Below are 23,761 nucleotides of genomic sequence, written 5' to 3' on the forward strand. Positions count from 1 at the left end.
TTCCCCCAAATCCAATGTTTGGTAAAGATTGTGGGGGTTGGTATTTAACCAACATTTAGCACCAAAATTGATGAGATTTCGTCCTTGGGTTTCTTACGCAGTGGAATCAGCGTTGGGTTGCGAGTCAAAGTCAGCGCAAGGAACCATCGGTTGCGGACCCGGGAGGACATCACGCGATCGACGGTCGGTACGGCCGGACGGCAAGAGGAGGGGCCCTCTGAGGTAGTCTGCGAAAAACCTTGGGGAATCAAGCAAAGTATACTCTCTTTTTTAAGAGCCAGGAAAAACAGAAAGCGCTTAACAGTTGGCACAACTACTGATCAAGAATTCAATGGGAGACTTTGGAACGCTAGGTGGCAGCAGGCTTATACCAGGTAAATTTCCATTGTTTACGTAGTTCTGAGCATGCGCACATTACCGAGAACAATGGATTTTACCTGGTAAGTCTGCTGCCACCAAGCGTCACAAAAGTCTCCCATTGACTATCACTTTGATATAGACCATGTAACCTTTTTTTACACACTCCAGGGCCTTTCTGATAGGCAAGACAATACACATGGTACAGTCAACTTAAAAATTATATTCTCTGTCATGAGTTTCACATAAATTCATGAGTTTAGAAAAAAAAACAGCAGGACAAGTTTTGATATATACCCAATTCTTCTTGTCAAAAGATTTGATTAAAAGAATCAGGCAGTGCAATTTCCATAAGATATTGTGTTCTTCCTTTGGGCTGTGGCAAACCAAGCCTGCCGAATGCCCAGGCTCTGTGGCTCTTTTACAAACATGTGACAAAGGTAAACATGGTCTGAAGCCCAAGCCAAACGTAGAAAATGAGGGTAAACATCAATGGATCATTGAATAATTCACTACTTAATAATAGCAGACAAAAACTGTCATCCGTGGCAGTTTTTCTACCCACCACCCATTTATACGTATGTCGTAGGCCTTAAATGCACCGTATACTATATTGGTGATTACTCAAACTTCGGCAATACCAATGGAGAGCTGTTGAGTAAAACATTGTAAGAAGCGGCTCTCTCTGAATTAAGGTAGTTTTTGAGAAAGAAGTAGTTTTTCGCTGAAATATTTTTGAGTTGAACTCGAGACCTCAGCTGGGTCTCGAATTCAAGCATCTGAAAGCACTCAATTTGTGCGACAAGGGTGTTTTTTCTTCCATTATTCTCTTTTGCAACGTCGACGACCAATTGAGTAAAGAAAATCACAGGTTTGTTATGTAATATGCGTTATGTTGGGATACACCAAGTGAGAGGAATGTACTTTGACAATTACCAAAGGTGCCCAGTGCATCTAAACAAACAAGAGATCACATCCACAAAAAATTGGGAAGGCTGCTCTACAATATTGCCTAAAATTCAGTTAAACTTGGTAAAGCCTAAATGCAACAAAAATCCACTGAGCATGCATTGAAATTACCTGCTCCAAGGCGCAATTTACCTTCATTGACAACGGCATATATGTTTTCAGCTGGCACTGGTTGAGGGGTCAGGTCACGTTTTCGCTGAGCGATCAACTCGTTCAGTAAGTGGCAGAATGTGATGACAACGGGATGTGTATGAGAAACCTCAAGTTGCAGGAAACTGATGTAAGCCGTGAACGCTGGCGGGAAAGGATTTAATAATACGTATTAATAATAATTAGTAACAATAATAATGATGATCAAAGGAACATTTCTAAATTGTGGTGTGTTTTTTTTTTTTGCTACCAGAGCATTTGCTGGCTATGTTAGCAAAGTAAGTAATGTAATACAAATGCACATCAGTGGGAGAGTGGGAGACTTTGACAAAAATTTACATTAATGGGAGACTGTTGAGCGCTAGGTGGCAGCAGACTTACATGGTTAACTTCCATTGTTTACGTATTTCTGAGCATGTGCACATTACCGAGAACAATGTATTTTACCTGGTAAGTCTGCTGCCAACCAGCGTCCTAAAAGTCTCCCATTCAAAACTAAACTCGGTCTTTTTTCGGAGGCATTTATGACCACCGTATTTGCTAGAAATTTTACCGGGTTTGCTCAGTGTATTTACTAGAGTGTGTTCGTGGGTAAACTAGAGGACGAGTATGGGGACCTCACGCCTACTCGTCCAAAACACTGTTCAGCAGTACATACCATCATCATGTGATTCCCAGTCACGCTGCATAGCGCATCGGTCAACTCGACCAATAAGAAAGAGTCCGATGACAACACTGATCATCAAACGAAATACAACACGCACTGCGCCTATGATAAAATTAACAAACAGCGTGAAGTAGAAGACAACGTTGAAAACACGTCTGAAATTGGAACAAAAGACAGACAGAAAACAGTAAATTAGGATGCAGAAACTGAATGTTAGTTGTTAGTGACGTTAACTACTCTGTATGGGACGTATAGGATAATGCCCGAGGTGCGCGCCATTCGTGGGTAAGAATGGCCCGAGGGTTAATAATAGAGATTGGCTTAAGGGCGAGCCCTTGTGGGGTCTTTCTATAGGCCATGCAACAATGGACCCCACAGTATAATTCTGTATCCATGCAAATTTAACATCTACTAACAAATATCGTTGCGGTACTCGCTGCTAAAACATGGGATTCGAACTGCATCTATAGCTAGTTAGTAAAGACACGTAGGCCCTAAGGGTTAGACCATGGTTCAACTTGGACCCCACAAGGGGGTTCTTTAGCAAAGGTAATAACAAAACAACAATAGCAGGACCCCCACCAAACCGGATCCGTGAGGAAGTGTTGCATGCACGCATGCAGTCTAGGTCTATCACAAGGCAATATACAATGAATTTATTGTAAACGATCTACAGTGTTTCTCAGATTTAAATAACTGTTGGTGTATAGTACTTCGAAAGGAAATGTTTCACAAAAAAGGATTTATAATATGTAAAGCTGCTGTAGGCAAACTTTGCTATTGCTATTTACTTAAAGAGTGATTAGCAAAATGTAAAATTTATTTTAACAACATTGCAGCATGCATCGTCAGAGTCCAGCTTTCTCTAGAAGACGATCAAAGCATACTGATCCAAACGTCGAGTTGAAACCAACGGTTCTTTTCAGAACCATCCCAACTGATAGTCATTACATGTTGTTACCGCAAACCATTTTATAACATTATTTTTACCTGTTATCGATACCAAGGTAAGTCTTTCTTGTCCTGAATATATTTAGAGACCGGTCCTCATCATCAACCCTTTGGAGGAACACTGAACGAGTCGTTACGGTTTGCACAAAACGCCAAACAAAGAACACCACAACGGTTAGCCTGTATCGAAAATCAAGAATGAGAAAATGAAAAGGAATAACATAAGTCTCAAAGTGATTCAAATATTATTACCCCTGGTGGACACTTGATCTTAAACCATCTCAGCTCACCGAGGAGTATTCAACCCGTGCAACTTGCGCCACTTAGCTAATTCAAAAAGAACCGTTTCTGCCTTCACAGGTACCCATTTACCCCTGGGTTGAAAGACGCAAAGAGTTAAGTGTCCTGCTCAGGGACACAACGGTTAGTGTACCCTCATCACACCCAACGAAAAAAACGTAGTCTTGTTGCAAACGATAAAATTATGTGCGCGGTGATGGGGAGGGAGTGAGCGGGGAATCTTGATAAGCAACTCCTATGAGTCCCAAAGTCATCGTGTAAAGACACTGGACAAAATTCTGCTTAAGCAAAAAATTCCTTGCTCAGTAAAACCATGGTAAAACCAGATAATCGGCCAAGACCCCCACTCAGAAACAACAGCTAAATACCAGTCTCGAGCAATGTAAATGGTTTGACATTTGGGCAGTAACATGTGTAAAATAAGCCAGCTATTTTCGTGCTTAAGCTAATTTTTTGCACGAAAATAGCTCGCTTATTTTCCACATGTTTTCATACTGGCAAAAATGTCACGCCATATACATTGCGTGTGACTTGTATTTAGCTAGCTGTTGATTACTTAGCATAACAATAGAGTGGAGTCTTGGCCGGTAATCTGATCTTACTAAGCAGATCTATGAAATTGAACTTGGTGTATCTCAACATATCCATAAAATAACAAACCTGTGAAAATTTGAGCTCGATTGGTCGTCGGAGTTGCGAGATAGTAATGGAAGAAAAAATGACCCTTGCCACAGCTTTTAATGTAATTTTGGCCGGCAACCTGTTTCTGCTTAATATAGGTTTTCTTGGCCACTTTCGGCAAATGAGCAGCCAATTTAACCACCAAGCTATTTTATTTCGTGCGAAATCGAATGTATACTCGGGGTAATTCGATTTCGTTTTACGATTAGTCAATAGTAATGTTGCGTCATTCGATTTAACAAAATAATCATTCAATTTAAGAAATCATCAAAGCGGCATTCAAATTCGTAGACGCTTCTTGAGGCCTGTGTGTCACGAAAAAGAATGACGATACACTAAATTGAACAGAGTTCTAAAGGAATTTGACTCGACTCAAAACGAAATCGAATGGCCGAATTTGAAACGCACTAACAACCGGAGAGGCAAAACAGCTCTAACTCGAACACATGAAAATGAAATTGACTGCTCATTTGCAAGATATTGTGCTTACAGGTACAGCTGAGGTCCGATTTCATTAAGCTACTGCTTAAGCACAAAAAAAATTATTTTTGAAAAAAAAGGCGACCTTGTTGCATAAGTTGTGTGCTTCCAACCAGATGGTTGATTTCAAGACCTCGACATTAAATTCTGATTTCTCGACATCAAATTCAAATATTTTAATGAGAAATTACTTCTTTCTCAAAGACGGTACCTCAGAGGGAGCTGTTTATTACAATGTTTTATACTATCAACCTCTCTCCATTACTAGTTACCAAGTTAGCTATTATGCAAATAATTATTTTGAGTAATAACCAAAAGTGCACAGTGCCTTTAAGCAACTCTGTGGAATTGGGTCCCGGATAGATTGATGGAAATTAGTTAGGGTGAGTGAAGACCCTATGTTGGGGCACTCTTAGCAGTGATTTGTTTGTTTATATTGTATAATTAAACAAAGCATCTGTCTGCCTTTATCTGTCTTTACATACCAATATTTCTCAAAAGCGAAGACGAAAAATAGCTTGAATAGTACAAAACAGGGCCAGATGACGAGCAGTAGAATATCGTAACCTGCAATTAATCAGAATTTTAAAGGAAACCACTTTGTTTGTGACACTTTAACACGACACTTAATCATTGTTTCGTCCTTCGGGTGGGACGTAAAGCCATTGGTCCCGTGTGTTGTGTAACACACATATAACCAAGTGCACTTATCGAAAAGAGAAAGGGTTCTCCCCGGTGTTTCTGGTTTGATTTGCAGCGTATTGCGCCACAGCACCTTGTAAACTAAAGGTGTTATGTTTTTATAAAAGGAGTAGATCTTATAATTCAAACGCACAGTCCCACATACCTTGCAGGAAATACGGTATCTTAAAGCGCCTTAGGCGTCACCGAGTGACGGATAAGAAGAAGCCACTATAATTATTAGTATCATTTGTGGTTTAATTGCACAATGTTTATATGGATAAACATATCATTAATGAAATTCATACAAGAACCATTCTATGTCTGTGAAATATTTTCTCTGAAATGAAGTCGTAGTATTTGAAAAATCGATATCTGAAAAGAACTGATTGTGGCTGTTACAACCAGGGGCCAACTTCATAGAGCTGCTTAAGCAACAAATTTGCTTAAGCACGAAAATAGCTCGCTCATTTTAAACATGTTACTGGCCAAAATTTCATGCCATATACATTGCTTATGACTAGTATTAAGCTGTTGTTTACTTAGCATAACAATTGAGTGGAGTCTTGGCCGGTAATCTGATTTTACTAAGCAATGAATTTTTTGCCTAAGCAAAATTTTTTGCTTAAGCAGCTCTATGAAATTGGGCCCAGGATAAAAGGTAATAAATTTACCTGCATTTTTTTAAATACCGTTTTCGTCTGAATCACAAAACGAAACCAGCCAAAATTGCCACCGTTTTGTTATTTCGAACGCCGTCAGCTCTACCAATTCAATTCAGTTCACATTTATTTCCACAAAATAACACAGAACTACATTGTAATGCATACATGTATAGGTTGTTTTTGCCAATTTCGGAAAATGAGCAGGCAATTTAATATTCAAGCTGTTCTATTTCGCGCGAAATCGAATGCTACTGAAAAGGGTCATTCAATTTCGTTTTAAGATTAGTTAAATGTAATGTTGCCTTATTCGATTTCACAAAAGAATCATTCAATTTAAAAGTTCATCAACGCAGCGTTCAAGATCATAGTCGCTTCTTGAGGCGTGTGTCTCGAAAAAGAATGACGATACGCTAAATTGAACAGAGTGCTAAAGAAATTAAACTCGACTCGAAACGAAATTGAATGGCCATATTCTGAATTTGAAACACAGTTACAACTGGAGAGGCATATCAGCTCTAATTCGAACCGATGAAGATGAAATCGGCTGCCCATTTGCCGAATTTGACCGAGAAAACCTATATTATAAAATACCGAAAAGGAATAAAGTATAGGGAAAGCAAGAATGCAAGAAGGCAAGAAGGGAAGGCCCAAAATTTGCCAGGTTGATTATAGCGGCTTGCCTTTACATGACAAAATACATAACCTAAAGGTACATGCTTATATACAAATAGCCAACAGACAGACAGACAGACCCACGGACAGACATACGACTATATAGTGAAAAAAATGACAATGACAAGGTAAGCAAAAACTAATATAATTTGTATTAAAGTGATAAACCCAGTGATTTGGTGGGGGTTAATTAACCCCATAAACAACTCCCCCAAAAATTATGATGGGATGAACAAATATATAGGGAGTGATCTGATAAAAAACAACTACTATGTTATTTTTATTTTCTCACCGATTATGGCAAACGCGAGGCGAAAACCAATATAGCGTGTACTTTGCATCTGTGGAGAACAATATTGTTTAGCATTAAAACTTGTTTGATTACTAGTAATGGGGAGAGGTTGATAATATTAAAACAGTGTGATAAACGGCTCCCTCCGAAGTAATATAGTTTTCGAGAAAGAAGTAATTTTCAACAAATTTGATTTTGATACCTCAGATTTAGAATTTGAGGTCTCGAAATCAAGCATCTGAAAGCACAGAACTTCGTGTGACAATGGTGTTTTTTCTTTCATTATTATCTCGCAACTTCGATAACTGATTGAGCTTAAATTTTCACAGGTTTGTTATTTTATGCATATGTTGAGATACACCAAGTGAGAAGACTGGTCTTTGGCGATTACCATTAGTGTCCAGTGTCTTTAATATACAGTACTTCTAAAAATAGTGTTTTCACATCAAGGTACAGACATACACAGTTAGGAAAACAATTTACCTTTTTTTGGTTCAAGGCAGTCTTGCTTGGCTACGCTAGATTTTGTATTAGCCACCAGTAGTACTGGGGCTGGGCAAGTCTGCGACTCTGGATCAAACTATAGAGTCATGACTAATTATTTGGCAAATCTGCTTGGCAATACCATGTAGATCAAAATAAGTTTAGTGTAAATAATGTTAGATTAATGCAGCTGTTTGTTTGGTACATCTTTTTTCCAGTATTTAAGTAATTATGACAACGTTAACTAAACGAAAGTGGCAAATTAGCACAATATTAAATGCAGTTTCCCCCCCCCAAGTTTTCTACTTAAAGACACTGGACATTGTCTTCTCACTTCAACATATGCATAAAATAACAAACCGGTCAATCGGTCGTCGAAGTTGCGAGGTCGCCTCGTCACACGAAGTTGTGTGCTTTTAGATGCTTGATTTCGAGACCTCAAATTCTAAACTTGAGGTCTCGAAATCAAATTCGTAGAAAAAATACTTCTTTCTCTATGTCCATTCAGAGGGAGCCGTTACCAATAATGTCCACTGCCTTTAAAAGTGCTTGTGTGACAAGAGTCCCGTTATATTTCCTGTTGGTGAGTTATTGCGTCACGGAAAACAGTCGCCTCGCCCCCAGCAAAGTCGCCTTATACAAAGTCGCCCCTAGCAAAGTCGCCCCCCCCCCCTCACTTAAAAAGTCACCGTCACCTTGGGAAATGACTCCAACTCACACACGAGGCGACTCTGATGGCGGCGACCTTGTCAGGGGGCGACTTTGTGAGGGGCGAATTTGACCGGGGCGCTTTTGATATTGCATCATCCACGAGCATGACAACATTTTAGTTCTAAAATCGAACTCCGTAAATAACGACTTTTTCAATCAGGAATATGGTTCAGAATACATCAACATAAACTAATTTTTTTTTCAAAGTGAAAGTTACCATAATGGCCTCATTGCTGAGAACAATTCCTGCCTGGAATGACCGATCGCCTTTCCATAGTTGCAAAGTGTGTTCTCTGTTGGAATAAAAAAATCAACAAAATCATGTTAGGTCCTACTACAATAAAACAAAAGTAAACACTTTAATGGAGATGTCAAAGAATAATAATTTCGGGTTTACCCTTACCGATGTGTGTTAGCACTGTATACTCAGTACTTCCGAGCTCTTTGACTCCAACTGCCTCTAACATATACTCGGTGGCGTAGTTGGTATGACATTGCTCTAGAATTGCAAAGGTTGGAATCCCACCCGAGAACACGGAGCGGATGCTTATCGGGTTTTTTTTCTCTAGATGTTATAAATTTAATTTATATTTTCTATACAATTTTAACATTTTTATGACGTGTTTTCTCTTGCACTTGTGTGCCTTTGTGTGTCGTTTTGTCTGAATCGCCTTTTGAAGACACTGGACACTATTGGTATTTGTCAAAGACCAGTCTTCCCACATGGTGTATCTCAACATTGTATGCATAAAACAACAAACATGTGAAAATCTGAGCTCGGACGTCGTCAAAGTTGTGAGCTAATAATGACAGAAAAAGCACCCTAATTTTTACACGAAGTTGTGTGCTTTCAGATGCTGGTTTTGAGACCTCAAGTTCTAAATCTGAGGTCCCGAAATCAAATTCGTGGAAAATTAGTTTTTTTCTCAAAAACTACTTTACTTCAGAGGGAGCCGTTTCTCTCCACTACTTGTAACCAAGTAAGTTTTTATGCTAACAAATATTTTGAGTAATTACCAATAGTGTCCACTGCCTTTAAGATAGTGATTATTTTCGATTTTTGGTTATCATCAGACATGTTCTCTGTAGTCTTATTGATAAGGTTATTTCTCTGTTTGTATAGTGTTTGTGTGTTGCCTGAAAATAAAACAAATAAATAAAACAAAAGATCAAACGATAAATAAAGTTGAATTTTCACCTGTACCGCTTCTGGGCATCAATGTTTGACAACACGCAGAAGATGAAGGCGACAATATTGGCGAGCCAGAACGTCACTACAAGATACAATTGATTATCGAAAACTTGAGTTAAATTGTTGCCCCAGATCAAACAATCGTGACCAAAAATAAATTACTTAGTTCCTGATCAACCATGCAATAGTGAGAAGGCAGATGCACTGCAAGACTTGTTAGACTTACCTTCAAAATCAACTTCAAGCAAGACGTAGGACAAGGCTCCGATAGTTTTCAAAAGTGGCAATAAGTAACTGTAATTGACTGTGCAAGTCTGGATAAATAAAACAATGGAAATAAACTTGGTGTCAATATAGAGCCCCTGGCACCCTAGCTGCCAGGTAAAGCATCGCAATTCTTTTCGGATTTTTGTTTTGTTTTACAGTGTATAGACAAACTCGCCCGAACCAAGGCAACGTGTCCCTTTAATTGTACAATTTGTCAGCCGCCATTCCAATGCTCGTCCATCAGCACCGTACGTTAAAGGCAGTTGACACTATTGGTAATTACTCAAAATGGTTATAAGCATAAAACATCACTTGGTAACAAGTGATGGGGAGAGGTTGATAGTATATAACATTATGAGAAACGGCTCCCTCTGAAGTGGCGTAGTTTTCGAGAAAGAAGTAATTTTCCACGAATTTGTCTTCGAAACCTCAGATTTAGAATTTGAGGTCAAGAAATCAAGCACCTGAAAGCACACAACATCGTGTGACCATGCAGGGTGTTTTTACTTTCATTATTATCTCGCAAATTCAACGACCAATTGAGCTCAAGTTTACACGGGTTTGATATTTTATGCATATGTTGGGATACACCAAGTGAGAATTACCAAACGTGTCCAGAATTTGTTAGAAAACAAAATCCACGATCACAGATTTACTTTCAAATTAAACACGGTCTAATGATGATGATAGTAGTAATATTTCTGTCTGAAATTTCTTAATTTGATGAGAAACAAATAAAACTATTTTCCCGGTTTCGAGTTTATCGCTCAGTGAGCGTTTTACTCATTTAATAATTTCTGAAAAAAAGGCTAATGAGGTAGAGTGTTGATGTTCTGGGGAAGATTATTCCATTTCATGGAAGCAAAAGAAACGACGTAGTCCCCAATCGGTTTTATCAAAAACTAGGCCTAATGTGAGATGAATATACCATTGGTTGGATGAGTTTATTGAAAACTAAACGATAACATGATTTGTACTTCATAACATGTACATAAAACTTCCTCAAACTTGATCTTACCAAGTATGTCAGTAACAATACCATAGCAAGGACAGAAGTGTTCTGTCTAGAAAACTTGAAACCTGCAAAGTGGAAAACATCATTATTACAAAATGTACAACTTATGCATCATGATATAATGTTTGTACAAAACAAACTACAACAGACATTGCATGGTGATGAATCAGTGTATAGGCCTATTATTCAGTTAGCAATAACACCTGTAAATGCTGTGCTAGATATTTTAAAGAAGTTCTTGTTTTTATTCTAGGTTATGTCAAATTACCATAAAATGTAATCACATTTGTCTAGAAGGGTTGTTATTAAGGCGCATGGAATGTGAATAAAATTTATGTCACAATTAATCGCGCCACCGAGAGAGTGCACAAGAAAAGGTGATTCCTAAACACAGACATTATTGCCATTAATTAGTAATTGTGCTTCTAATGTTGTTTCAATTATGGTGTTAAACAATTGCCTTTTAAAGAACCAGCTATTGGTGGCGCACTCTTTTTTGACTCGCGTGGGAGGTTTAGCTGCACGTTCCACGTGAACGTGAACGTGAACGTCAGAAAACTGTGTCTTTAAAATCTTACGTTTTTAGCATACTTGAGGTTACCATTTTTCACGTCAGGTACTTACGTGCGCGCAGACGTCATACGTGAGCATGCAATAATATGGCCAAAGTGATGACGTCACCCAGAAACAACAGAAAGGTTTAACGTTCACGTTCACGTTTTTGCTCGCTAATAATCCGTACCTTTTTCATGGCAAAAATATTTCCGAAGTTCTCGCAATATGAAGTTTCCTCCACTACAAAAGAGAACAAAGTTACAAAAGATTTTGGATCACTATGACTTTTGTTAGAGCAAATAAAAACGAACACTATGTCTCTTCCAGTTATTTTCAAGGGACGACGGCCATTTTCGTCCATTTTAAAGGAACATTACAGAATGAAGAAAAACTAATCTAAGACCACACATTTATACACAACTTACACTGTCTAATGATGATGATTGTAGAAAACATCCTTTGAAATATTTCTGTCTGAAATGTCATATTTCATGAGAATTATATAAAACTAAACCACCAGTTTGGAGTTATCGCTCATTGAGCGTTTTATTCATTTTTTTCAAAGAAATGCAGGCTTTAGGTGAAGTTTTGTAGATGGCTAATGAGGAAGATTGTTTGATGCTCTGAGAAAGATTATTCCACATCCCAAGGTGTATGACTCACATAATATGCCTTGAAATTGTAGAATCGTAGGACCAAAACTTTTACTCAAAATGGTGCACCGAAGTGTTCTGGTGCTGGTTGTATTTCAAAAGACAAATTTATGACTTTTTAATCGCCACGCACTCAGAACAACACACTGTATAATTCCAAACATGAACATGTTCGAAGACAATGTGCCCCCATTAACTTGTTATTCAATACAACTGTGATATTTACTACTCCTTCGGTAGTGGTCTTGACAGCAAATACTTAGTCCTTTGGTAGAAATGAGATTCCTTAAACTTTGATGGTGCAGACTGACTCGGTGCTGTGTTTCCCTTAAGACTCTGTAATTTAAACATACATGCCGACGTGTAAGTCAATGATACATATAGACCGGCAGCCCAGAGCACTTTGGTTAAAGGAACGAGGTACCAATATTTGACTACAGGAGCGTTTGGTGGATAACCTGACATAATCAGATATGGATGTCTGCCGGGGACCCCCCGCTGTGTGTAGCACGTGGACCCCCAACAAAGAGGCAAAATAATGGGCTGAATAATGTCATTCTAGGTACCACATGAAACCATGATGAAACCAAGTGGAAATGGCAATTACCATGATACTAAGTAAACAAAATCAACCGCCAGACAAATTTTCTGCTGCATTAGGCCTGCAAGACACCCCCTCCCCCAAATATTTAGTGTACAAACCTATGGGTTGAAATTAACCAGTTGTCAAATTACCTCAGATTTACATGAAACTTTGTCTAACTGTTCTACTATGGCTAAAATGAACACAAACCAAAAATTAAATCCATACCCCATGTCGTTTCCGAGATACAGCCTCTTAAAATATGCTAAAATCTCCCCCTTTTGGCGCTCCGCCCCCGGCCGACACCGCGCGTCGTGGTGGTATTCTTTCAAACGTTATAAGCCCGTAATTTAATAACGACACCAGCTGTGTGGCTGAAAGGTGTATACTGTTTAAGTTGTCGCCCTCGATTCTTAATTTGGCTGCATTGAGCCTACCAGACACCCCAACCCCCGGGGTTAAACATCGGAGGAACGACCTAAAACCAAGTTGAAATTACCAGTAGGCATAATCTGAACACAAGACAATGTCAGGCGCCGGACAAATATTTGCTTTATTGGGCGCGGCACACACCTCCCTTCCCCGGGTTAAACATCAAAGGAACCACCTGCTGAAATCAAGTTGAAATGTGACCAATACAATATTCTTAATATAAGTATCAACTGCCAGACGAAAGTTTTGCTGCATTGGGCCCGGCAGACAACTCCCCTCCCCCTGGGTTAAACTTCAAAGGAACCACCTGAAACCAAGTTGAAATGACCAATAACAATATTCTTAATACAAGAGTATCAACCGCCAAACAAAGGTTTTGCTGCGTTGGGCCTGGCAGACACCTCCCCTCCCCCGGGTTTCAGGGGAACCCCCTGAAACCAAGTTAAAATGATCAATAACAATATTATTAAATACAAAGGGAAGTATCAACCGCCAGACATAAGTTTCGCTGCATTGGGCCCCTCAGACACCTCCCCAACCCCGGAGTTAAACTTCAAAGGAACGACCTAAAACCTAAAACCTAAAAGTTGAAATTACCAATAACAATATTCTTAAACGGGTTGGGGGTGTCTGGCGTGATTGATGCTGGTATTAAGAATACAGTGCAGTGCTATTGGTCATTTCAACTTGGTTTCAGGTGGTTCCTCTGATGAAACCCGGGGGGAGGTGTCTGCCGGGCCCAGTGCAGCAAAACTTTCGTCTGGCAGTTGATACTTGTATTAAGAATATTGTTATTGGTCATTTCAACTTGGTTTCAGGTGGTTCCTCTGATGTTTAACCCGGGGAGGGGAGTTGTCTGCCGGGCCCAATTATGCAGCAAAACTTTCGTCTGGTGATTGATGCTAATTGTATTCAGAATATTGTTATTGGTCATTTCAACTTAATTTCAGGTGGATGTTTAGCCCGGGGGAGGGGAGTTGTCTACCGGGCCCAATGCAGCAAAACTTTCGTCTGGCAGTTGAAACTTGTATTAAGAATATTGTTATTGGTCATTTCAACTTGGTTTCAGGTGGTTCCTTTGATGTTTAACCCGGTAGGGTAGGTGTCTGTCGGGCCGCGCCCAATGCAGCAAAACATTGTCTGGCGGCTGATATTGTGTTCTGTTAAGAATTGTACATTTAGGACTATTGGTAATTTCAACTTGGTTTTAGGTTGTTCCTCCGATTTTTTACCCCCGGGGTGGGGGTGTCTGTCAGGCCCAGTGCAGCCAAATTATGAATCAATGGCCACAACTTAAATAACATACAACTTTCAGCCGCACTGTCTGTCAGGCCCAGTGCAGCCAAATTATGAATCAATGGCCACAACTTAAATAACATACAACTTTCAGCCGCACAGCTGGTGTCGTTATTAAATACGGGTTATTAACGTTTTGAAAGAATACCACCACGACGCGCAGTATTATGTGCATTATAAAGTGTTGTCCGACTTTGCGGCTACAGTTACGGCTACGACTGTTGCCAAGGCTGTTGCTAAGGACTTTATAGTTGCCGGTAGATGGCAGGCCGTGTCCGAATTAGTGGCTACGGCTGCGGCTACGACCGTTGCCAGGGGTGTTGCTAAGGGCGTCCTATACTTCAATGCATGATGACGCGGCGATCCGGCCGTAGCCGTGGCCGTAGCCACCAATTCGGATCCGGCCGCAAACACGTACAAACCTTATCGCAAATACTCGGTACCCACGCGTTATGCGTGGAATGAGATGCATGCTGGTCTAGCTAGAGACAAAGTTTGATCCTTAGCTGGACCAGCATGCACCACTGTACAGTTAGCACTTGCGCAATCGGTATTTGCGAAAAGGACCATGTCCCAGCATACGTTATATAAGTTCAAGTGCATATTAAATTAAACTTACCGAAAGCCTTAATCGGTTTAAGTATTTCACCAGCCCGTGCCCAAACCGGAAAGTCAAGAGGACGAAAAACACAAAGCCGGGTCCACTTATCAATAGATCTGACTAGGTAATTTTAACGATAGAAAAAAACACGTTTAGTGCATATTACACCAACAATGCAACACGGCAGGAGTTTAGACACAATTTATGCAATACACATTATTTTAATTAAACAGTCAAAACAGGTTTTCTCTTTTAATAATTGCAATATGCAAAGACTCCTGCGATGATAATTTATCAATGTATGTGTTCACAACATGAGGGGCCGTTCAATAAGAGCAGAGGCCTGCAGCCGATTTCACGAAACGCTAAGATTAATCCATCTTGAGTTAGGACGAGTAACTTAGGGTGGGTTTAGTGCGTCCTAACGTAATCGGATACGGAATTTAACTCGTCCTAAGTCTTAAGATTAATCCTAAGTTAGGAGGAGTTTGGTGAAATCGACGGCTGATCATTAGTGTTCCATGGGCCCTTGTAGTTACATGTGCCTAGAGTGTAGTGTGTCAATGGCAATTGAGTAAACCATAATTTTATTAATTTTTCATATTTATCTTAAATCGTCAGACATAATAATACACAATGGTTACTTGGACAGTGGCTGTCAATATTATACCAAAATATAAAAATTGTCATCATGAGATGTGTAAAACCGGCACCTTGCCAACGATATAAAAAGGAGTATGATATACTCATGTAATATTTCGAAGAAAACATCGGAGACATTTCTGAAGAAATTACCAGTTCATTTCTGCATCCAGCGAGTCGACCAATGAAGAACGCAGTCCTAAAGATACAAAAAGGGTGACACCAAAAAGTAAACTAAAAATATCTGAATTCTCGAGTAGATTTCGGCTCAGTCTCGCCAGTGATAAAAGTCCAGGGGTTGGATTTTGCAAAGTTTTAAGACTAGTCTAATCTCGAGTTAGGACGAGTGACTTGTTCTAATTTAGCCAAAGGTTTTTAATATCTCCTATGATAGTCCCAAGTTAGAATTCCTACTCTCTAAATGTAAAAGAGTGAAAAACACCACTCTTTACATTTCCAGCTGTCCCTCAAATGGCTCTTTAAAAAGAGTGGTGGTTATTTCACACTTCCAGGACAGAGTGAAAAATCACTCAAAAAGGTATTTATAGAGTCACTCTTTGTGAAATCGACCCCAGGATTCTTCGGTAACTTGCAGAGATATTGTTCTCACCATAGTAGACTATAGACAACCCCAATCGCTTTTCCAGTCACTTTGTGCTTGGTGCCCAGGCACAAAAAGATCGGATAACTTGCCGTACACACTAAGAGCGCCTTCCAAATATTGTTCAGGAATCCCAGGACTCCTGCAAAGAAACGTAATATAAGTGCCTGAAGGATCATGACCTCATGAACACCATAGCCCGACCCGAGAGGGCGCTATTATTATTATTATTATTATTATTACTATTACTATTATTATTACTATTACTATTACTATTACTATTACTATTACTATTACTATTACTATTACTATTACTATTACTATTACTATTACTATTACTATTACTATTACTATTATTATTATTATTGTTATTGTTATTGTTATTGTTATTGTTATTGTTATTGTTATTGTTATTGTTATTGTTAGTGTTAGTGTTAGTGTTGTTGTTGTTGTTGTTGTTGTTGTTGTTGTTGTTGTTGTTGTTGTTGTTGTTGTTGTTGTTGTTGTTGTTGTTGTTGTTGTTGTTGTTGTTGTTGTTGTTGTTGTTGTTGTTGTTGTTGTTGTTGTTGTTGTTGTTGTTGTTGTTGTTGTTGTTGTTGTTGTTGTTGTTGTTGTTGTTGTTGTTGTTGTTGTTGTTGTTGTTGTTGTTGTTGTTGTTGTTGTTGTTGTTGTTGTTGTTGTTGTTGTTGTTGTTGTTGTTGTTGTTGTTGTTGTTGTTGTTGTTGTTGTTGTTGTTGTTGTTGTTGTTGTTGTTGTTGTTGTTGTTGTTGTTGTTGTTGTTGTTGTTGTTGTTGTTGTTGTTGTTGTTGTTGTTGTTGTTGTTGTTGTTGTTGTTGTTGTTGTTGTTGTTGTTGTTGTTGTTGTTGTTGTTGTTGTTGTTGTTGTTGTTGTTGTTGTTGTTGTTGTTGTTGTTGTTGTTGTTGTTGTTGTTGTTGTTGTTGTTGTTGTTGTTGTTGTTGTTGTTGTTGTTGTTGTTGTTGTTGTTGTTGTTGTTGTTGTTGTTGTTGTTGTTGTTGTTGTTGTTGTTGTTGTTGTTGTTGTTGTTGTTGTTGTTGTTGTTGTTGTTGTTGTTGTTGTTGTTGTTGTTGTTGTTGTTGTTGTTGTTGTTGTTGTTGTTGTTGTTGTTGTTGTTGTTGTTGTTGTTGTTGTTGTTGTTGTTGTTGTTGTTGTTGTTGTTGTTGTTGTTGTTGTTGTTGTTGTTGTTGTTGTTGTTGTTGTTGTTGTTGTTGTTGTTGTTGTTGTTGTTGTTGTTGTTGTTGTTGTTGTTGTTGTTGTTGTTGTTGTTGTTGTTGTTGTTGTTGTTGTTGTTGTTGTTGTTGTTGTTGTTGTTGTTGTTGTTGTTGTTGTTGTTGTTGTTGTTGTTGTTGTTGTTGTTGTTGTTGTTGTTGTTGTTGTTGTTGTTGTTGTTGTTGTTGTTGTTGTTGTTGTTGTTGTTGTTGTTGTTGTTGTTGTTGTTGTTGTTGTTGTTGTTGTTGTTGTTGTTGTTGTTGTTGTTGTTGTTGTTGTTGTTGTTGTTGTTGTTGTTGTTGTTGTTGTTGTTGTTGTTGTTGTTGTTGTTGTTGTTGTTGTTGTTGTTGTTGTTGTTGTTGTTGTTGTTGTTGTTGTTGTTGTTGTTGTTGTTGTTGTTGTTGTTGTTGTTGTTGTTGTTGTTGTTGTTGTTGTTGTTGTTGTTGTTGTTGTTGTTGTTGTTGTTGTTGTTGTTGTTGTTGTTGTTGTTGTTGTTGTTGTTGTTGTTGTTGTTGTTGTTGTTGTTGTTGTTGTTGTTGTTGTTGTTGTTGTTGTTGTTGTTGTTGTTGTTGTTGTTGTTGTTGTTGTTGTTGTTGTTGTTGTTGTTGTTGTTGTTGTTGTTGTTGTTGTTGTTGTTGTTGTTGTTGTTGTTGTTGTTGTTGTTGTTGTTGTTGTTGTTGTTGTTGTTGTTGTTGTTGTTGTTGTTGTTGTTGTTGTTGTTGTTGTTGTTGTTGTTGTTGTTGTTGTTGTTGTTGTTGTTGTTGTTGTTGTTGTTGTTGTTGTTGTTGTTGTTGTTGTTGTTGTTGTTGTTGTTGTTGTTGTTGTTGTTGTTGTTGTTGTTGTTGTTGTTGTTGTTGTTGTTGTTGTTGTTGTTGTTGTTGTTGTTGTTGTTGTTGTTGTTGTTGTTGTTGTTGTTGTTGTTGTTGTTGTTGTTGTTGTTGTTGTTGTTGTTGTTGTTGTTGTTGTTGTTGTTGTTGTTGTTGTTGTTGTTGTTGTTGTTGTTGTTGTTGTTGTTGTTGTTGTTGTTGTTGTTGTTGTTGTTGTTGTTGTTGTTGTTGTTGTTGTTGTTGTTGTTGTTGTTGTTGTTGTTGTTGTTGTTGTTGTTGTTGTTGTTGTTGTTGTTGTTGTTGTTGTTGTTGTTGTTGTTGTTGTTGTTGTTGTTGTTGTTGTTGTTGTTGTTGTTGTTGTTGTTGTTGTTGTTGTTGTTGTTGTTGTTGTTGTTGTTGTTGTTGTTGTTGTTGTTGTTGTTGTTGTTGTTGTTGTTGTTGTTGTTGTTGTTGTTGTTGTTGTTGTTGTTGTTGTTGTTGTTGTTGTTGTTGTTGTTGTTGTTGTTGTTGTTGTTGTTGTTGTTGTTGTTGTTGTTGTTGTTGTTGTTGTTGTTGTTGTTGTTGTTGTTGTTGTTGTTGTTGTTGTTGTTGTTGTTGTTGTTGTTGTTGTTGTTGTTGTTGTTGTTGTTGTTGTTGTTGTTGTTGTTGTTGTTGTTGTTGTTGTTGTTGTTGTTGTTGTTGTTGTTGTTGTTGTTGTTGTTGTTGTTGTTGTTGTTGTTGTTGTTGTTGTTGTTGTTGTTGTTGTTGTTGTTGTTGTTGTTGTTGTTGTTGTTGTTGTTGTTGTTGTTGTTGTTGTTGTTGTTGTTGTTGTTGTTGTTGTTGTTGTTGTTGTTGTTGTTGTTGTTGTTGTTGTTGTTGTTGTTGTTGTTGTTGTTGTTGTTGTTGTTGTTGTTGTTGTTGTTGTTGTTGTTGTTGTTGTTGTTGTTGTTGTTGTTGTTGTTGTTGTTGTTGTTGTTGTTGTTGTTGTTGTTGTTGTTGTTGTTGTTGTTGTTGTTGTTGTTGTTGTTGTTGTTGTTGTTGTTGTTGTTGTTGTTGTTGTTGTTGTTGTTGTTGTTGTTGTTGTTGTTGTTGTTGTTGTTGTTGTTGTTGTTGTTGTTGTTGTTGTTGTTGTTGTTGTTGTTGTTGTTGTTGTTGTTGTTGTTGTTGTTGTTGTTGTTGTTGTTGTTGTTGTTGTTGTTGTTGTTGTTGTTGTTGTTGTTGTTGTTGTTGTTGTTGTTGTTGTTGTTGTTGTTGTTGTTGTTGTTGTTGTTGTTGTTGTTGTTGTTGTTGTTGTTGTTGTTGTTGTTGTTGTTGTTGTTGTTGTTGTTGTTGTTGTTGTTGTTGTTGTTGTTGTTGTTGTTGTTGTTGTTGTTGTTGTTGTTGTTGTTGTTGTTGTTGTTGTTGTTGTTGTTGTTGTTGTTGTTGTTGTTGTTGTTGTTGTTGTTGTTGTTGTTGTTGTTGTTGTTGTTGTTGTTGTTGTTGTTGTTGTTGTTGTTGTTGTTGTTGTTGTTGTTGTTGTTGTTGTTGTTGTTGTTGTTGTTGTTGTTGTTGTTGTTGTTGTTGTTGTTGTTGTTGTTGTTGTTGTTGTTGTTGTTGTTGTTGTTGTTGTTGTTGTTGTTGTTGTTGTTGTTGTTGTTGTTGTTGTTGTTGTTGTTGTTGTTGTTGTTGTTGTTGTTGTTGTTGTTGTTGTTGTTGTTGTTGTTGTTGTTGTTGTTGTTGTTGTTGTTGTTGTTGTTGTTGTTGTTGTTGTTGTTGTTGTTGTTGTTGTTGTTGTTGTTGTTGTTGTTGTTGTTGTTGTTGTTGTTGTTGTTGTTGTTGTTGTTGTTGTTGTTGTTGTTGTTGTTGTTGTTGTTGTTGTTGTTGTTGTTGTTGTTGTTGTTGTTGTTGTTGTTGTTGTTGTTGTTGTTGTTGTTGTTGTTGTTGTTGTTGTTGTTGTTGTTGTTGTTGTTGTTGTTGTTGTTGTTGTTGTTGTTGTTGTTGTTGTTGTTGTTGTTGTTGTTGTTGTTGTTGTTGTTGTTGTTGTTGTTGTTGTTGTTGTTGTTGTTGTTGTTGTTGTTGTTGTTGTTGTTGTTGTTGTTGTTGTTGTTGTTGTTGTTGTTGTTGTTGTTGTTGTTGTTGTTGTTGTTGTTGTTGTTGTTGTTGTTGTTGTTGTTGTTGTTGTTGTTGTTGTTGTTGTTGTTGTTGTTGTTGTTGTTGTTGTTGTTGTTGTTGTTGTTGTTGTTGTTGTTGTTGTTGTTGTTGTTGTTGTTGTTGTTGTTGTTGTTGTTGTTGTTGTTGTTGTTGTTGTTGTTGTTGTTGTTGTTGTTGTTGTTGTTGTTGTTGTTGTTGTTGTTGTTGTTGTTGTTGTTGTTGTTGTTGTTGTTGTTGTTGTTGTTGTTGTTGTTGTTGTTGTTGTTGTTGTTGTTGTTGTTGTTGTTGTTGTTGTTGTTGTTGTTGTTGTTGTTGTTGTTGTTGTTGTTGTTGTTGTTGTTGTTGTTGTTGTTGTTGTTGTTGTTGTTGTTGTTGTTGTTGTTGTTGTTGTTGTTGTTGTTGTTGTTGTTGTTGTTGTTGTTGTTGTTGTTGTTGTTGTTGTTGTTGTTGTTGTTGTTGTTGTTGTTGTTGTTGTTGTTGTTGTTGTTGTTGTTGTTGTTGTTGTTGTTGTTGTTGTTGTTGTTGTTGTTGTTGTTGTTGTTGTTGTTGTTGTTGTTGTTGTTGTTGTTGTTGTTGTTGTTGTTGTTGTTGTTGTTGTTGTTGTTGTTGTTGTTGTTGTTGTTGTTGTTGTTGTTGTTGTTGTTGTTGTTGTTGTTGTTGTTGTTGTTGTTGTTGTTGTTGTTGTTGTTGTTGTTGTTATACCTCTCAGCATTAAGGGAACGGTGTCAGTCGAAGGTTGTGTGACGGCTTCATGGTCATCGTGTGTAATCTTATTGAAGACCAGAACAGACACACAAACAAAAGCTAAAGCCGACGCCAGGCGGTCATTGTAAGCGTCAATAAGATTAATAGGACTGCCAAAATTAAGAGGAAATAAAGTTATAATCATTTAGTGCCATGAGCACTTTTGTGGATTTATGCGCTTTATAAGTTTTCATTATTATGAGTATTTGTTTTTCTTCACACCCCATCATTTATTAAAAGTTCTTTCTAGTTCTTTTTCATTTTGTTTATTTAACTTATTAATATTGGTTGTGAAGACAAAATACTTATTCATAACAATGAACCCGGTTCCAATGAACTTGATTGTGCAAAATTCCACAAAAGTGCTCAAGGCACTAAATAAAATATCCAATATCCAATGTCCAATATCCAATATATAAAAGCAACATCGATATTCGCTGTACAATATGTGGATGCCAATATCCAATATAAAAGCAACATCGATATTCGCTGCTGTGCAATATGTCAATGTCCCATATCCAAAATAAAAGCAACATCGATATTCGCTGTACAATATGTGGATGCCAATATCCAATATAAAAGCAACATCGATATTCGCTGTACAATATGTGGATGCCAATATCCAATATAAAAGCAACATCGATATTCGCTGTACAAACATTATGTGAATGTCCAATATCAAATATCGAACTAACTCCACTGTCATCTATAAGACCCGTTATTAATATACTATGCTTGTTGCTTGTCTAGACTACTTACGTTGCAATACCTGGCCTTCCATTCAAGAAAGTCGGCCAGAGATTCACTCTGCGCTCCAGAAAACAGAAAAAGACTATGATCGGGAGCTGATCAAAATAAAACATAAACGAGAGCATGTTTGTGTTTGTGGTTCACTCATCCATTTCTATTATTAATGATTATGTTTTAAGACACTGGACACTATTGGAAAGTGTCAAAGACTATAGTCTTCTCACTAGGTGTATCTCAACATATGCAGAAAATAGCAAACCTATGAAAATTTGAACTCAATTGGTCGTCGAAGTTGCGAGATAATAATGGCAGGTAAACACACTTGCCACACGAAGTTGTGTGCTTTCAGATGCTTGACTTCGGGACCTCAAAATCTAACTCTGAGGTGTCGAAATCAAGTCTGTGAAAATTACTTTATTCGAAAACTACGTTACTTCAGAGGGAGCTGTTTCTCACAATGTGTTATACTATCAACAGCTCTCCACTGCTCGTTATTTTGAGTAATTATCAATAGTGTAAAATTTTCCATGACGACCAAGGGTCGCATTACATGAAATTGACAGGAAATGCAAACTTCCAAAAATCACAAAATTAATAGGCCTACATGGAAATGAAATCCTTTCACTCATCCCCGATGCTTGTAAGTGGAATGTTGGTCAATATCAAATAAAAGGCACTGGACAACTTGAATTTGTGGTTTTCAAATACCAGTATTCTCACTTGGGGAAGGTCTATCCCAACATATGCATTAAGTAACTAATCCGTGAAAAGTTAGACTTGTTGCACATGATTGTGTAATTGCTTTCGGATGCCAAAAGGCTTCAGCCTGACGTCTTTCAAGACTTGAGTGAGAAAATAAATCACCTCTTTCTCAAAAAACTACATTATATCAGAGGGAGCCGTTTCTCACAATGTTTTATACTATCAACAGCTCTCCATTGCTCGTCACCAAGTAAGTTTTTATGCCAACTTATTATTTTGAGTAAATACCAATAATCTACAGTGCCTTTACAATGCATTATTTAAAGAAGATCGTGTGCGTCCATTATTCAAACAGTTATTTTGACCGAGGCAATGAGTAGCATACGAACCGAAGCTAGAAGTGTGTAATTCAACCACGTATTGAAGACAAAATTGTTCCCGCATGTGGAGACGCTGCTTGTCAAATTCATCCTAACAATTGAATATTAAAAGAGGAAGTTAGTATAGACGATGTGTCCTGTGACATCACATGTTTACAAAAGAGCCACCAAGCCTGGACTGTACACAGCCTAAGGGAAGAAAATATAAAATCTTATATTTTTAATGGAGATTGCGCTGTCCAATTTTTATCACCTTTTGATATGATGAAAGGGGACGCATCTCAAAACTTGTCAAGCTTTTTCTTTCACAACTCTTGGATTAATTCATTCATTAATGGTGTGTTAAGGAAATTATGACACGAAATCTCAACTTTCCCATATGACCTGCCGTCGATTTCACAAAGAGTTAGGACTCGTCTTATCTCGAGTTTGGACGAGTTACTCTTCTCGAAATCAAATTCGTGAAAAATTACTTCTTTCTCGAAAACTACGTCACTTCAGAGGGAGCTGTTTCTCACAATGTTCTAATACCATCAACCTCTCCCCATTACTCGTAATCAAGTAAGGTTTTATGATGATAACTATTTTGAGTAATTACCAATAATGTCCACTGCCTTTAAAGCTCATAAACATGACTTTTGGTAACTGGTACAGAATAGGCCATTACTAGGTAATAATTTAGTAAACTCACCTTGTTCAAGTCGGCTTCTAATTAGAGGAACAGGGTTTGAAATAGCGCAAAATATGGTTGACGATTGATGTACTATGGACCACTGGGGATTATTGTGCACGAAAAAGGCTGCGAATTTCACTTAACAAAGGCATGTTATAATATTTCACAATGTTGTTTGACCTTTGTTGGGTATGCTTGGCTGGTTTTCTTACAAGTGCATTCAACACAATCCCAATCGGTTTGGCGGGTTGTTTTTCTTCCAAAAAGCTGACCCCTCTGCCAGCACCACTATACCATAGCATTCCTTTTATGGCGTTAGTGTGGTCTCTTTTTAAAGCAGGTTGCAAGATAGTATTCAACCTCATCTGAAAGTATACCGCCGGTAACGTCTTGGATCAAGACTATGCAAACCGTCGTCTGAAGGAGAGTTGGGCTGGTAATAATAATAACAAT

At 37.9% G+C, this 23,761-nt stretch overlaps 2 protein-coding genes across 2 annotated transcripts; both read right to left on the bottom strand.

The window, feature by feature from the left end:
* Positions 1 to 34: 34 nt before the first annotated feature.
* Positions 35 to 9,519, bottom strand: LOC139935479 (stimulated by retinoic acid gene 6 protein-like). Its single transcript, XM_071930110.1, has 9 exons — positions 9,478 to 9,519; positions 9,258 to 9,333; positions 8,277 to 8,352; positions 6,866 to 6,914; positions 5,041 to 5,122; positions 3,134 to 3,274; positions 2,135 to 2,298; positions 1,459 to 1,620; positions 35 to 238 (listed from the first exon to the last, which is right to left on the bottom strand). The coding sequence occupies exons 3-9, from the start codon at positions 8,277 to 8,279 to the stop codon at positions 45 to 47; spliced, it is 795 nt and encodes a 264-aa protein (XP_071786211.1). The 5' UTR covers positions 8,280 to 8,352; positions 9,258 to 9,333; positions 9,478 to 9,519; the 3' UTR covers positions 35 to 44.
* Positions 9,254 to 23,409, bottom strand: LOC139934766 (stimulated by retinoic acid gene 6 protein-like). The gene is made up of 12 exons (XM_071929173.1): positions 23,327 to 23,409; positions 22,645 to 22,726; positions 21,563 to 21,648; positions 20,762 to 20,913; positions 15,906 to 16,038; positions 15,449 to 15,494; positions 14,672 to 14,773; positions 11,968 to 12,077; positions 11,276 to 11,328; positions 10,537 to 10,598; positions 9,478 to 9,565; positions 9,254 to 9,333 (listed from the first exon to the last, which is right to left on the bottom strand). Exons 2-12 carry the CDS (start codon positions 22,723 to 22,725, stop codon positions 9,254 to 9,256), a joined length of 993 nt encoding a protein of 330 aa, XP_071785274.1. The 5' UTR covers position 22,726; positions 23,327 to 23,409.
* Between the last annotated feature and the right edge of the window lie 352 nt (positions 23,410 to 23,761).

This window comes from Asterias amurensis, chromosome 3 (genome assembly GCF_032118995.1).
Source record: "Asterias amurensis chromosome 3, ASM3211899v1".
Taxonomy (NCBI): domain Eukaryota; kingdom Metazoa; phylum Echinodermata; class Asteroidea; order Forcipulatida; family Asteriidae; genus Asterias; species Asterias amurensis.

What these genes read in the sequence shown, in the direction of transcription:
- LOC139934766 (XM_071929173.1), bottom strand. Translation starts at nt 22,725, where the DNA reads ATGAATTTGACAAGCAGCGTCTCCACATGCGGGAACAATTTTGTCTTC. An exon ending in ATTACACACTTCTAGCTTCG is followed by an intron (nt 21,649 to 22,644) that starts GTTCGTATGCTA and finishes TATTTTGATCAG; the next exon opens with CTCCCGATCATAGTCTTTTT. An exon ending in ATATTTTTGCCATGAAAAAG is followed by an intron (nt 10,599 to 11,275) that starts GTACGGATTATT and finishes TCCACTTTGCAG; the next exon opens with GTTTCAAGTTTTCTAGACAG.
- LOC139935479 (XM_071930110.1), bottom strand. An exon ending in TTCGCTTTTGAGAAATATTG is followed by an intron (nt 3,275 to 5,040) that starts GTATGTAAAGAC and finishes TTTTCGATACAG; the next exon opens with GCTAACCGTTGTGGTGTTCT. An exon ending in CTGGGAATCACATGATGATG is followed by an intron (nt 1,621 to 2,134) that starts GTATGTACTGCT and finishes CTTTCCCGCCAG; the next exon opens with CGTTCACGGCTTACATCAGT.